This window comes from Seriola aureovittata, chromosome 12 (genome assembly GCF_021018895.1).
Source record: "Seriola aureovittata isolate HTS-2021-v1 ecotype China chromosome 12, ASM2101889v1, whole genome shotgun sequence".
Classification (NCBI taxonomy): domain Eukaryota; kingdom Metazoa; phylum Chordata; class Actinopteri; order Carangiformes; family Carangidae; genus Seriola; species Seriola aureovittata.
Window position 1 is genome coordinate 20,974,239 of NC_079375.1, and position 15,524 is coordinate 20,989,762.

At 41.2% G+C, this 15,524-nt stretch overlaps 1 protein-coding gene across 2 annotated transcripts; it reads left to right on the top strand.

Moving 5' to 3' along the window:
- The first annotated feature begins 130 nt into the window (after nucleotides 1-130).
- Nucleotides 131-13,899, top strand: LOC130179238 (phospholipid phosphatase 3-like). 2 transcript variants are annotated; one of them, XM_056392086.1, is made up of 6 exons: nucleotides 131-619; nucleotides 6,728-6,885; nucleotides 10,538-10,818; nucleotides 10,911-10,968; nucleotides 11,056-11,232; nucleotides 11,780-13,899. In XM_056392086.1, the coding sequence occupies exons 1-6, from the start codon at nucleotides 481-483 to the stop codon at nucleotides 11,906-11,908; spliced, it is 942 nt and encodes a 313-aa protein (XP_056248061.1). In that variant the 5' UTR covers nucleotides 131-480; the 3' UTR covers nucleotides 11,909-13,899. The 2 variants fall into 2 exon arrangements, with proteins under 2 accessions (XP_056248061.1, XP_056248062.1); XM_056392087.1 differs by lacking the exon at nucleotides 6,728-6,885 and adding an exon at nucleotides 5,746-5,900 and having other exon boundaries at nucleotides 133-619.
- The last annotated feature ends 1,625 nt before the right edge of the window (nucleotides 13,900-15,524 follow it).

The window sequence follows — 15,524 nt, forward strand, 5'->3', positions numbered from 1 at the left end:
AAAATCCCTTTCACAGTTAAGTGGATGACTTTCGTGTTTTGTGGAATCCCCCTTGTTATTGCTGCCCTTACAGTAAGTGTACTTTATCACGGAGGTGAGTGTGGGAATCAGCCTGTGTGAAGGAGCTTGCATATGGCATTAATTGAGGAGGGGAGGCTCTGGAGGAGGGGCTTTCTTGGAGGGCTGTCACAGGACACCCACTACCCCCATGGAAAGGAGTAAACGATGGTTAGAAGTTAGAAGAAATCGAGCGGCGATTGTTGTTAGAGAGGCGGTGGTTACTTTTAGAAAGCAGCCTGTTTTCTTCAAAGACTTTCTTCGCGACTACTCCTCCTCAGGATTCATGTAGAAGCCGCTGGCTGTCGCTTGTTGTAGATAGTAAAACGTAAAGTTAACGCACCACTGCGAAAGCTCGCAGCAGCATTTTTTTTTTTTTTTTTTTTAGTTCCACTCACATTTGAAACTCACAAAACGTTTTAAATGCAACGCTGTTTGATATATGAGAAAACGATGGCAGCCGAGACGAGGAACGGCGGGAGTTCACTGAACAACAATAACTGCAAAGACCACCGCAGGAGAAAGTTGCTGGTCGGGGTGGATCTCTTCTGCCTGTTTTTGGGTAAGTCTCCCACTATAAAGTTTCACCAGTTATCGTTATCAGTAACATGTACAACATTACATTGTATTAGTTGTGACTTTTTGTTTGTTTTTAAACGTCGTATTGTTTTATTGAATATTGTCAACGTTGGCAGGACTTCAGGTGTGTTCAGTATGACTTTAACTAACTTTACGTTTTTGTTCTTCATCTCATGTTGTCTTCATCTACCAGTTTTCCTACACATGACTATAATATGATCTCTTTTTTTTGACATTTAAATTTTGTATTTTATGATAATAATTATTATATTTAGAGGAAAACCACTTTTCTACCGATACTGCCCTGATAACGTTAATCTAGCTAAATGACCTCTGAATGGTACAGGTCATAAAAAAATGTCACTTACACCAATTAAGCTTAATTGAAACTTTTAGGTATTTTAAATTTAAATTATCAAATTTAAACACCTTTGTTAGCCAAATGTTAAATGTTTTAGCTTCATCAGCTCCACAAGCTGCGTTGCTACAGCAACAAGTGATGCCCCACTAGTAGCTATAGCCAACGCATTTGGCCGTTGCAACTTTAAAGCTGCATATTTTCCAGCAATTGCTTTAGCTTAGCTAGTGGATCTGTTTTCCTCAGCACCAAAAAAAAAAAACTGCTAGCAAAGGGGAAACTAATTAATAAATTGCTCCAAGAGGGATACATTTCTTTGGTCTCCACCCTCACCTGTACTGTATGCCTCTGCTTTGACTCCTCATTATATTTTCCAGAATGGCTCACATTCCACACCAGCAGGAATTCTTCTGATCCCAACATCTGGCATAATATATTCGTGTGTGTGTGTGGAGTAATTAAGGGAAGTGGTGAAAAGGTCAGAAGTGTGTGTGTGTGTGTTCAGCAGCCGCAGACATTGGGTTAAGGTTGTTTTTGCAGGTGAAACATTTTTTTACACCGTTTGAAGCTTGAACCTTGAAGTCCTACAAAAGGTTCGCGGCTCTCCTTGGGGCTTAAACCTTTGACTTTTCAATAATTTCAGTAATTTATTTTCTTCTCTGATATAAGCACATGTTTCCAGGGTGTCGTTCTGTAGCGTTAAGGTAATGGAAAACAGCGAAGAAGCATTCAACTATTAGATAAAAGTTATTGCAACTGCATGGGAAAAGCAGCAGTCCAGCTATTGTTAAAATATGCCACGAGAGTTCTATAGTATAAACAGTTGTTTTCTGACAAGCTATATTTAGCTTTTGTCTAGTTTTTGTCTCTGTGGAGGGTAAATCCCCATGATTTGCTCTGAATGTACATACATTCCCACAGAGAAGCTTGTCAACAAACCAGAAGTGTTTTTCTGGCAAAAGACGTGGTTTAAAGGGAACAACCACAGGGAGGAAATGGTGGGCCAGCTCTGGTAATCACCACTCATCCACTCACTGATTACAGCTCGAGTATTGCTGCATCTGGGGATATCTCTCTCCCTTCTCTCTTGTGCTAAAGGAACCTTCTCCAGTCACTGTAATCCCAGTAGACCATCAGTGGCGGTAAAGATAACATGAGTCATTAGACTAGAGGAAAGCGTCACTCTGATTCAGAGGTGATTAGAACTAAATCCTGATGAATAATTCTGAGGAAAGCAGAGGGCTGTTATTTATTTTATTATTTACTTCAACCTGTGGTGAGGTGATCAGGTTCAGTTTGCATTAAACCGTAGCAGGTGGCTTTCATGTTTCCCAGTTAATCGTATTATAATTGTTTCTGTGAGCTTTTGTCCTGGTTCAGCAGTAAATAGGAGGTGTTTAATCGGCCACGGTTGTGCCTGTATTTTTCAGTTTTGGGAAAACAGACCATGGTGAGCCAGGAAATCATGGAAATGATGTTGAAAGTTGTTGTAACTTATGTTTTTTAAAGCTTGCTTCCTCGTGTGTGGGTGGTATATAGTTGCTAGTAATAGAAGTCTCAGTGACAAATGTCTTAAACACTCAGCAAGTAAAACTGAAAATGAAATAATCTAGTTGTTTGTAATTTGGTTTAACTGACCCTCTAAAAATAACAATCATTAGCTAGATCTCAAGCGGAAACAAGTGCTGACCAGTCATACAGCAATTATTGTCCTCAAGTTTGTTTTTGAGTGATGTGTCACAAGTGAGACAGTTGAAACACAGACAATTTAAAATGGCACTGAAAGGTCTCAATTTCAGGAAATATTACTTAAAGATATCGCTGTATTAAATTTGTTGTGCATATAATCAAATATATAAATTAGGATGTGGGATTTTATATGTAATTTATCACATGTAAGACAGAGGCATACAAATACACTATCTGCCGTTGAATTTATTTAAAGGTTTAAATGGACTGAAGTTAAGGTGAACTGATTATTTGATAAATTATTCTGCATTTTTCAGGGTAATATTTTTTAGGCATGTATGTACATGCAAGCCGTATGTTGTGTAATTGTCTGTGTATATACTGTATGTGGATTTATGTACATGTATGAATCGTATTGTCTGCATACTTTTTCTATGTGTCTGTGCATGTATTTATTGTGGTTGTAGGAATTAAGGAATAACAGATATATAAATCTGGAATTTGAACTCTGTCATACTTACTCCTCTAAAGAAATATGGATAGTAAATGAGGCAAAAGGGAGCATAAGCAGCAGTTCTAGCCGCTAGCAATTCAATACAAATACAACTGTTTTTAACTAAGCAGGCAGAGCTGCTTTCCCTTCCACAGGAACCATGAACTAAGTTTTGCAGCAGGCCAGACTGACTGGCAAACGGACAGACAGACAGGCAGGGAGCAGGTTGTGTGGGGGCTGCTGCGAGTAAAAACAACTGCATCTGTGTATACACCACAACTACCTCAGACATGTATACATTTCTACGCCAGACAGTGAGAGATCCCTGCAAGTGGAAAATGTGCGTCTGTTTATTTTAACAGTCACACTTGGTGTTTTGGTGAATGCCTCCAAAATATGGTAGGGCTTTAATTCAGCATGAGGGTTATACATTGATTCTAGTTTCCACAAACTGCAGCTACACGGAACTGCCAGGGCTGAACAGGGAGAAAGGCAAAACGGACAGGCGTAGGAAATTCTAACTAGTAGGTCTCAGTATTTTTTTCAAGCATATTTTGATGTGAGGCAACGCTTAGTAATGTGCTGAAAAAGTCATCATCATTATTCATTTACTTTGTTTGCTTATTTTCAGTTAGGGCTCCCCTGTTGATTATTAAGCAAACTGCTTTGGGGCAAAACTGAATAGAGGACACCTGATGTTTACATTAGGAACTGAGAAGTCAGAAAAAAATCTCTCCAACCATTTTGTTTGTTTCTGTTGTCTTTGGGTTGATGTTGAGCTAATGTAAAAGACATACCCATGCTTGCTGACTGGTGTTGTTGTTGGCAGGTTGACTTTTCCCCCTCCTCCTCCACCCCCCACCCGGCTTTCAGAAGCGGGAAGGGAGGAAGAGGGTAGGAGGGGAAAATCCCAAGATGCCGTATGTAATGCTGATGCTGCACTGTTTAGACGGATGGAAGGGGTCAGAGGACTGAGCAGAGAAGAAAAGCCCAGCTGAATTTCTGGAAGACAGGACCTGACAGTGTCTCATTGTGTTTTTTCCGTCTTTCCAATCAGCTGTTTGAGGTTCTTGACCTCGTGCAGGTTCCTTTTATAAACTGTAGACACGTAATTTCATCAATCCATTTGCTACCACTCTGTCTCTCTCTATTAGTCTCTGCCCTCTGCCTCTGGCCTTGTGGCTTGTATCGGGTCTGTGAATGTGTTCAGCGGAGTCTGCAGGGGTCAAGACTCTGGGCTTCATGTGTTTCGCATCCAGCACTTTCAGCCCTGTGTGCTTTTTTCCCTTGACTGCTTTATATCAGCATGTTGGGCAGCCTTTATATGTCCGAATGAATGTGTTTCGCTAAGGCCTGTGTTGTTCTGTTCATGGCCAGACAAAGTAAACTCAAGGATCAGACACTGAGGATTTGAAGTACAGTATATTTTTACGGTTACAGATCTCAGAGACGTATCACCCCGCTCTTTCGCCACCAGACCTGCTTCAGTGCCGATTGTAGCTCCGTCCAGGTATTTGTTTTAAGAAGGAAAATGAAAAAGACAAAGTTAATAATGTGAATCCTGCTGAATGTGGAGGGAAGGCCGGTGCTCTGGAGTTCCCATCAAGCAGCAGAGCCCTGTCTGTAACCTGAGCTCAACCCAGCTGGACCTTCAAAGGCCAGTCAGCTGTGTGTTTTTGTGCAAGTGTGTGTGTATTTATGTGGATGCAAGGGGTTGAGGGGCTCAGCAGCAACTGAAGCCTGTGTTGACATTTGGTTTGAGAAATCACACCCCCCCAGCACCACCACCACCACCATCATCCTGCCTTCAGCAGCTCTCAGCACTGACCTCTACACCCCAGTGCTTTTTAGCTTTTTGACAGGGGAAGAAAGTGTGTGAGAGAGAGCGCTGATGTTTGATTTTCTTTGTATCAGCAGATCGCAGAATTATTCAAAGAGTGACTTGAAAGCTCCAGCATCTGTTAAATGCTGCTTTGAAGTGATTTGAAAGTGTGTTTTCCAAATTCTGTCTGAGATTTGAGGCGTCTCCTGGGTACGACGTCCACACTCAAATTTCAAAGTGAAGCCATTGAAGCCTTTAGTAAATGGAGAAAATAAGCTGTCCTTTTTGGCTTGCGTCTGAGTTACACCCACTCTATGTTTGTTGTCAGGAGATAAATAAGATCCTTTTGCCACTTTAAGTGGTGAAACACACTAAATTGATCAGACGCAGACACCCCCCAAGGCATCTTAAACTGGGCCTTTTTAAGTGCGCTTGAAAGCCGCTGCGGGAAGGGAAGGAAGACTGATAGTGTTTGTGTTTTTTTTCTTGTCAGTTAGCAGCAATGGTCCCCTCTCAAGAACATGACACATCCAACCCTTTTAGCACTAACTCAGCCTGTTTGAGATCATAACTTAAATTCACATCTGCTGGGAGTTTTTAATCTGATTGTTTGACTGACTAAGATTTCTATCTGTCTGTGCTTTTCTTTTTGTCTTCCTGTTGATAATGTCTGTTGATGCAGCTGTTCACTGTTTTGGTTTTTAAGAGCTGTCTGACCTGCGCTCATGTATCTGTCCAACCATGCAGTGTTGCTTGTTGCCGTGTTTTTGCACAAATCTCCATTCCCGCCTTACCAGAGAGGATTCTTCTGCAATGACAACAGCATCAGGCTTCCCTATAAGAGCAGCACAGTGTCCACCACCGTGCTCACAGCTGTGGGCGTCACTGTGCCCGTGGTCTCAGTAAGTCTTGGTTTGGTGCAGCAGGAGAACTAGAGAGCATATGTTGGGACACTCTCCATTCATCCACTGGTTGGCTTAAGATACCTCAAATGACACGATTGGAACGACAGGCTATGACTCATGCTCACTGGTGCATCCATGTTGTACCTCATTAGCTGTAAATCATGTATGCTGTACATTACTGCCCACCATTTTCCAACGCATATCATTGTGAGCTTTGAGACTGATTTTCTAGCCTACAGACAGCCCTTGGTTTCCATTTATATTACTAGTCAGAATATTGATTAAGTGTCAAAGTAACAAAAGACTGGAGTGCTCTGTAGGTCAGCTGTTTGGCTGTTGGCTCCTTTTACTTACAAATGTCTGCCACTTCATTGTCATTCTGAAGTTAAATTAATGGAAACCAATGCAGCCTGAAGAGACAGAGATTGGTATTAAAATATATGGTGTGCTTTGGAAGATGGTCAGCAGTAAAGTAAAGTATACATTATTAGTAGTTAACAGGCTGAAACATACAAAAAAAAAGTACAGGTATGGTCCTTCGATACATCCAAAGATCTGTTCACAAAGCCCCATTAATACTGAATATTGAGCAAAGATGGAGTCATTATTTCTTCATTAGTCATAGATAACAGCCACAGAATGAATTGAGCCAGTCCCACATGTTCCCTTGTTACCTCTTGCTCGTACCTGCGACCTCTGTAATTTGCGTATCATTAACCCAGCGCCTCCATCTCTCTCTCTCTCTCTCCCCCTCCCTCCCTCACCCACCCCCACCCCCACCCCCTTTCTTTCTCTCTGTGCCGTTCACTGCTTCTTCACACTAGCCGGCCTGCCTTTCTTGGTCATTGAGACCAGTGCTGTTCAGCCTTACCGTAGGGGGTTTTACTGCGATGATGAATCCATCAAGTACCCGGCCAAAAATGGAGATACCATTAGCGACGGTGTGCTTAGTGCTGCTGGCATTCTTATCACCATCCTCTCTGTAAGTCACCTCACTTTGATCACTAATGCCATCATCACTTCTTGTGTTTCAGCAGCCTTCACCATTACTAGCAGCACGCACTGACACTGACTGACTTAAACTAGATGTTGACCACATCATTTCTCATCCTGATTGCACAGTCCATTCTAGTAGTTCTCATTGTCTCCAATAGGGGTTCTAATTTGTATATGATCAATGTAACATTTCCAACAAGGAATATATTTCACAATTATATGATTTGTAATGATTTTAGAGATTTCTTCAATCAATTACAGGTGCAACATGTGTTCATATTTTTCTCCAAACAAACCATGTACATTCCCACTACACTCACCTTCAATGAAATACGCTTATGCACGCTCCATCAGAGGGATTTATCTGACAGTTGACTCACTGTGGGTATAAACAGAGATTATCCTACATGATTACTGAAACAACACCTCTCCATACCTGTGCTATCAGCTTCTCTGATTGGCTTCAGCACATGCTAGATAACAACCAGTCAACAGCATTTGTTCAAGGCTTTCTCTTCAGGGGCTTAAGATGACTCAACTGATTAAGGTGCTTGAGAAAGTGAGGTGTTGAATTGTTTCTCTGTCTCAAATCTCCTGAGAGAGAACAGTGAAGATGTGTCCAAAATCTGCACTAAACCCCAACCTTATCCCAGCATCTGGTAATTCAAAATATTTTTTCTCCATATGCCAGTGCTCAGAGGTGGAAGCTAAACAACCCATTTGCACTACACATTTTTCTGCCGTGGTTTTCAGATATACTTCGCTTTTGACCTATGCATCCGTCTACACCGGCTTCGTAACGGCTCATTTTTTTTCGGAGATAACTGCGACTTTACCCCCTTGTGCAAGATTGTTTTTTCGCCTGTAAGGTCTGTCAAAACACTTCTGAACACTCAGCAATCCTGTGGCTCAATACATCAGGTGTAGACACTGATGGAGGACTGCAGCTTCTGTTGTGCTGCTGACGAGGTGCTGCACCCAGTGTAGACAAGAAAAAGTATAAGAGCAGTCCCCGTTGTATCTCTATTAAATTAGTATAGCAAAACATAACAAAACCCTATGAACCCATGATTTCAATCGCCAAACCCAGCCATTTCTACTCACAATACACAGAAAACAAAAGAAAAGAAAAGGAGAAAAACTGCAATATTACTGCAGCAGTCTTACAACAATTTAGCGACCAATAGCGACCACCTTCGAAACGTCTAGAAATCACCCCGAAAGCCATAGCAACCATGTAGGAAGCACCCTTAGCAACCAACAGGCTATCACAAACGCAATAGTAACTAACTAGTGACACTTATAAAAAACAATTAAGCAACTAAAAAGCTATCAAACTGGAGTCTCTTGGAGCACCTTAGAAACTATTAATCCATGGATTAACATTTAGCATTGCCTCATCCTAAAAAGGTGCTAACACATTACATTGATAATTGCTAGTTATCGGGAATGTGCTAGCAGTGGACTAGCAAATAGATTCTGGGGACATAAACCATGCAGCATTCACACTTAAATCCTTCAGAAACTTCCTGGTTGCTCTGTGGTGTTACTCAGCACTGCCATAGCATGTGAGGTTGTCACCTGGCAGATCCTCGGTGGAATTGTGCCTAGCCTCATGGCATGGATTCTCCATCAGCTCTCCCTCCTCCTGGAGAGCAGTCTACTCTACGGGCTTGGGGCCACAGGGGTTTTCATGGTGAGAAGGAGCCCTGGCCCGTGTAATTATGGTTGACGCAATGGTTGTTCGGTTAAATACTGTAATTGGTGGGGTGGAATTGTGGTGAAGGCCCCAAACAAGAAGACTTTGCCAGATATCTCATTTTCCCCTGGCAAAACGTGACTTTGTAATCCGTCTCCCCCCTAGAGCGTTCTGCCAAGCTTTGTGTTTTCTGAACCAGAAAACAACAACATTAGGACATGCAGTGCTTCATTTCCCCCTGTATAAAGCTGAGAAACGCAAGAGGCCACATCCTTTATAATTTATACAGATCTTTTTTAGAAGACACGAAAACACCATGGTGTCATTTTGGAAATACAAGACTTTTGACATAAGCCACAAATCAGCATCTAGCCTCCATGATTATCTCTGAGGTTTCAGTCTAACAGCAACATATCCTACAATGCCAATTCATTTATTCGTTCACATCGTAAAATCTTTCACACAAGGGGAACCAGATCTGTTTTCTCCCCCTTCCCTCTCTCCCATGAAAGCAGCTGGCCTGTGTTGAGCTGGCTCTAAAGGCCTGGATGGTGGAAACAACATACTATATCAGCTTGTTAAATCTCCTTAAGGGCTATCCCTCTGCAGAGAGTGTTTTCCAAGAATGAGACTTATTCCTGCGCCCCTCACAAGAATGTCTGATGAAACCAAGATACTAACATGAAAACAGCCAGACATCCCTTGTGAAATCGGAGACATTTCAGAGAGACAGCCTGAGCAGTGAAAAACAAACGTGCCCCCGACGTACGCCTGGTGGAGTCTGGCCACCAAAATCAGACACGTTGCCTAGCTCAGCGTTTCTGCTGATTAGAACCAGCGGTGCCTCCCCCACTCGCTCCCTCCTCCACCTCCCACTCCAGCCTTCATTCCTCCTCTCACCTTCCTCTTCCTTCCCCTTTCTCCGCTTTGTTCACACTCCTCTTGTCCTTTTTTGCAGACTCTATGCTTTCTATCTTCCCTTCCCTTCCCTTCCCTCTCACTGCTCACTGTTGCTTTCATCCCTCCATTTTCTGCCTTTATCACTCCTCTTCACTACTTTCATTTGTGAGTGGCTGGAAGACAACAGGGGAGAATGGGGGGGTAGGGAAGGCTCATTTGAGCTTAAACAGCTGTTGCGAGTTATGGCTATCCACCTCCTCCTAAGTGCGCCTTACCCGTCAATCGTCGGTTTTAGACGGTGGTTTATTTACACACTTACATAAAACTATACATGGCGGACAGTTTGAGTTGCCTCCCACGTTGCCTCACTGTTTTCTCTGAGAAGTAGAATTGCACAGGTAAACACGTTTAACTATAAAGCAGTCTTTTTCAAACCACTTCAGAGGAAATCACAGCATTCCTTTTTAGCTCTCTAACATTTTGATCCTGAAAAAAAGTTATTTCAGTCATATATATATATACACACAACTCATATTTGAAACCTGTATGTCAGAGCTCAGTATGTCCTTGTTCCAAATACCCATCTCCACAGAATTTGATGCACATTTCCAATTAGTCCACAAGAGCTTAATGCTATCCTTCTTGCTTGAGGGTTTGTTTGTGAACACTTTTAATCCAGTAATGCTGCAGTCTTTACTTGAAAGAAAATACATCAAGCAAAACTTGCATTCACAATTATCTATATTCTGACATTAAAGAGGGAATGACAGGGAAGTAGTCAAATAATGAGTAACAAACAGTTAGATGTTAAATTACATGTGAAATATGAGCACTGCACTTCACTAGCAAAAGAAGTTCCTCTGTCCATGTTTGAAAGTGCTGTGCCATTCCTCATAAAGTATTTTGGCTCTCCTGCACTCACACAGTTTCACTGAACACTCAGGAGATTGAAAATAAGTACAGAGGAGTGGAAGATGGGACTTGGACACAGTCACAGTCATGATTTTCACTGACATTACCGTCTCTTGTGTTCCCTCAGATCATCATTGGAGAAAGCTACAGGATCTACTTTCTGAACGAAGGATCCAAGTCTTTTGTAGGGAACCCCTACATTTCTGCTCTCTACAAGCAGGTTGGAGTGTTCGTCTTTGGTTGTGCCATCAGTCAGTCCTTCACTGACATTGCCAAAGTGTCAGTCGGCCGCATGCGCCCACACTTCATTGATGTGTGCAAACCTGACTTCTCCACTATCAACTGCTCCCTGGGCTACATCACTGACTACCAGTGTCAGGGGCCAGAGAGCAAAGTTCAAGAGGCCAGGTATTATAACAGATTTAAAAGCATATAATTTAAAATGTATTGTTTACAGATTATTAGGTGAAGTAAAATTCTGATTGTCCTCTGTCCTTCAGGAAGTCTTTCTTCTCTGGACATGCATCATTCTCAATGTACACCATGCTTTATCTGGTGGTGAGTTACTGAATTGTTTTTAACATGTATACACACATGTGCCCTGAATAGACAGTATATAAACCCACAATTCTGTCTCTTTACCAGTTCTATCTGCAGTCTCGCTTCACTTGGCATGGAGCCCGCCTGCTGCGCCCTCTGACCCAGTTCACCCTCATCATGATGTCTTTCTACACCGGCTTGTCCCGTGTCTCTGATCACAAGCACCACCCGACTGATGTCCTGGCGGGCTTTGTACAGGGAGCCCTGGTGGCTTACTGTATAGTGAGTAGTTCCATAATGTTTTATTTTTGTAATAGTACTATATCAGATTAGATTTAAGAATTTGAGGGTCCTCACAAATGAATCTAATTTTGGTTATTTAGTTAGTTTTAAGTTATTTTTTGCTTCCAAGTTGAATAAAGATAATAATCATGCCTTCATTTATGTAGCCCTTTCCCAATAACAGATTGTAAGATTCTTCACAGACAGAGAAGAAAGTAGATTTGTCTTCATTCAACTGATAAAGTTTCTGAATTAACATTTTCACATCAGCTATTTGAATGGTACAGGTAAACAGGTACATACAATTGGCTGTGGTTAGCATAACAATAAAACGTGTGACTGTGTTTACAAATTATAATGAAGAGAGGCTGCATGTGAATGGAAAACAGAAGGGGGCCTAGTACTGAACCTTGAGGAACTCCATAGTATATCTGTAAAGAAAAGGGAGTGAAATCACTAACAAAAAACTGTTGGGACAAAAAGGGGGACAAGGGAAGTATGATGATTAAGATGTTCAAGGATGGTTTTCTTTCTTTCCCTTCCACAGGTTTTCTTTGTGTCAGACTTGTTCAAGCCCAAAGGAAGACGTTCTACCTTACTGCCAACTCCAGTAAAGAAAGACCTTGTTCCTCCTGCAGACATCAGAGAGCGAAGTAACCATCTCATCATGGCATAGAGAAGACTGCAAATTGATTGTATATAACCCTGACCTGTGCCATTCAAATCACTACTATAGCCACTGGTCAATACTGGATAAAACAAACTCTAACAATCTGGATAACACAGACAAATATGGAATCTTGAACATCTCGACGGACGAGAGGAGGCTACGCAAGAACAGTCAAGCAAGTTATGCTTTCTCAATGGAAAGTTTCATCTCTTTCCTCGGTCTCACATCTCAATGTGGAAAAAAGAGAGAACCAGGGATGTTTGTCCCTCTTCTCTTTTTGTGAAAGAGATCTGCCTTGTAGATTCTCCTCTGTCAAGGCCTTTCCATGGACTAAAGTCTGAAATGAAACAAAACTGAGAAATGGCAGCTGTATACAAAGCTCTGTGTAGCTTTTGTGCCTTCTTCCCTCAGCTGTATCCAGCATGGGAGCTATACTCATATTTCTGCCACTCGCTCACTGTGTGACTAATGCAAAAAAATCATGAGGAGAAGGAAAAAAAAAAACAAATTCCTTGATTTCAGGAAGGATATTGTTTGAGTTTGGTTTTATTACAAACATAAGAATTTGTATGTATGCGTGAAATATAGCACTATTTTAGCTAAACTCAGTACTGTTTGTCACCACTTGAATGATCCTGAAGTGAAGCTTTTGGAAAGCTTTGTAAGCTTTTATTACGTCCATAATGTAGTGTTCCTTAGAAGGTGCACATGAGTTACAGTAGGTGGAAAGTACAGTGAGGGCGTATGTGTTGGATGTGGGCCTCTTTCTGCTGGCTAGGACGAGCCCCCACTGAGCCATTTAATGAAATGACTGTCTGTTATATGTACCAGACGAGTGCCCACAAGTGTTAGGTCAGAGTGTGTGAGAGTGTGTGAGCGTCGGGTGTGTCCCTTGCATATGCTCATGTGTATGTCTCTGTGTGTGTGTGTGTGTGTGTGTGTTTGGGTGAGGCCTTTCTGTGTGTGTGTGCGCCAATGTGTTTAATGTCATGTCTATATATTTCAGTGTTTATAGCCTACAAGTGTGCCTCTCTCCAGCCAGAGAACAGGCACCTGCTCCAACAGACACATGTAACTTGAGACTGGAACACTGTGGGAAAAAGCATCATATACAGTACACATATTTTACTGTTACTAATCAAAGTGATTATTCACATCACTGAACTATCCTGTGATATACTGTATGCTATACAGACATTTATATACTTAAAAGCAAGACAGGGACAAGAGTAGTGGTTAGGTATAGTAGCTTTTCAGTATCAAAGCACAATTTAGCAAAAACAGTGAAAGAAACAACATATTATTTTGGCACATTGTAACTGCTTAATATCTCATAAAGTCTTGTAAAGTTACACAACAGGGCTGGCAATGAGGCTGTGTATTATAATAATAGACGAAAATCATTGCATTGAATTTTAAAGTAATAATCATGCTAATATGTTTGCATGATATTGATGTAATTAACTCTTTTAGAAATAATAATAATAATATTAATACTTAAAACCACTGACTGAAAGATGCATCCTAATTCAGTCTCAAGTCACTGAGACAAACTTTGATCTGACGTTTATAGGTAAACTAGTCCTGTTCTCTTTTCATACATGTCTTGAAAATTACTATATAGTGCATCAGAAAACTCTGCATGCTATCATACATTGTACAATACTGTATTGTGTATACATACAGTGTGTCTTTTGAAGAAACACCCACTATGACTTTGTGTCGAGACCTGTGTAAATGTAAAACGTGCTGCTTTAAGGCAAAGCTTGGCAGATGTCATCCAGTAAAGTTGACAACTTGTGAATATTGAGTTTTATAAAAAAAAATAGTAAAGAAAAAGAGAAACAAAGCTGTCATAGTAGACAGCTTCAGTACAATTTTTTTTATTAAAAATGCCTTTCAATATTTTTGTAATGTCATGTGAAATTTTGTACAATGAAAGTGTAAGATGTATCAAAGATAAAGTGTCTTTAATAAAACACAAAAGATCAAGAGCAGTGCACTGTGGAGTTTATTGTGATGTTTATTTTATTCTTTGTGCCATACATGACAGAATAAGTATCTCTGACTTATGTTCTATAATTCAGTAGCCGACTGACTGTGTGTGTGATGTGATGTGGAGATCTGGGCGTGGGGCAATGGTAGACTTCCATGCTCCACTTCCTGTGGGGAAATAGTGTACATTCCAGGCTTGAACCCTTCTCCCCAATGGCCCTCAGGAATAATATAGACTCCACACCGAAACCATGCCAGAGTGGCAGAGTACATTCACATATGAGAATTCTTAGAAGCAACATAATCTGCCTTTAATCTGTTTTGTATTATCCTTTTATGCTGCTTTGTCTCGACAAAATGTAAATATACCATGATGTATATGCAGCATAGACCATCCACAGTGTGCCAGTGTGTTCACACGGCATCCTAATCTGACTGATTTCACTGTGGATCAGGCGCGTTGCCCAGAGGGAGATTAGAGTTGATAAGTTTAATAAGCTGCAAAATGTGTTTTGTTTTTATGGCCACACCAGGGGGTGAAACTATTGTGTAGCAGCTGCTTTTTGTTATGACTACTACTAAATGACTACTTCCAGTGTCTTAATTAGGCACAAGACTACACCCTACAGAAAATGTGTGTTCTGTGGTAGAGGTTAGTTGGGGGTTTTTTTTAGCCATGTTATCTGGCTGTAGAGATGGCAGTGTGGTCCAGTCCACCAGTTTGGTCCAATCTGAAATATCTCAACAACTATTGGATGGATTGTTATAAAATTCATTAACAGTCCCCAAGGGATGAAGTCTACTTACTTTTGTATTCCCCTGGTTTTTCCTCTGCCACTCTATAAGGCTGACATTTTTTGTTTTTTAGTGAAGTTTCTCAAAAGCTACTGACGGATTGCATTAAATTGGGTACAGCTATCCCTCCGTCTTCCCCAGAGAACCCTGGTAATGACTTTGGTGATCCCCTGATATCTCATCTAGCACCACCAGCAGCTCAAATTCTACTTCAGAGGTTGTCAGAAATGTGTGCACATATTCATGGCTCCCTGACAGTGTAAAGCTTTGGTGAGCCCCCGACTTTTCCTCTGCCAGCGCCATGAGGCTGATTTGCAGTTATGAGTGAAATTATATGAAATTCCATAGAAACGTCCCACCGAAGACCATTTGTAAAAAATAAATTGCCTTAGTGCCAACACCAGGTCATCATTTCATTTAGTATGGTTCATTAACAAGTCTTTGCAAAACTAATGACGTGTTATCAACCTCAGTTGTATTTTGTGTGTAGTACCAGTGTTACCATACCAACACACTAAACTAAGATGGTGAACATGCTGTAAATACTAAACATCAACCTGTTAGCTTCGTAATTATGAGCATTTAGCTCAAAGCTATGCCTCGCGGAGCCACTAGGATGTTTCGATATGACCATCCCAGGAGTGATGCAATATTGTGTTGCAGTTTTCTCGTGTTTTAACTACTAAATAACTGTCTCCAGTGTTATAATTGGGTATAATACTAAACCTGGAGGCTGTGTGTAACCTTTGGTAGGTATTTTTCTTTTATGCTAACTTGTTACCATCCCCTGAGTACATAATTTACAGCTCTTTCTGTGTCTTCCTCTCTCCAA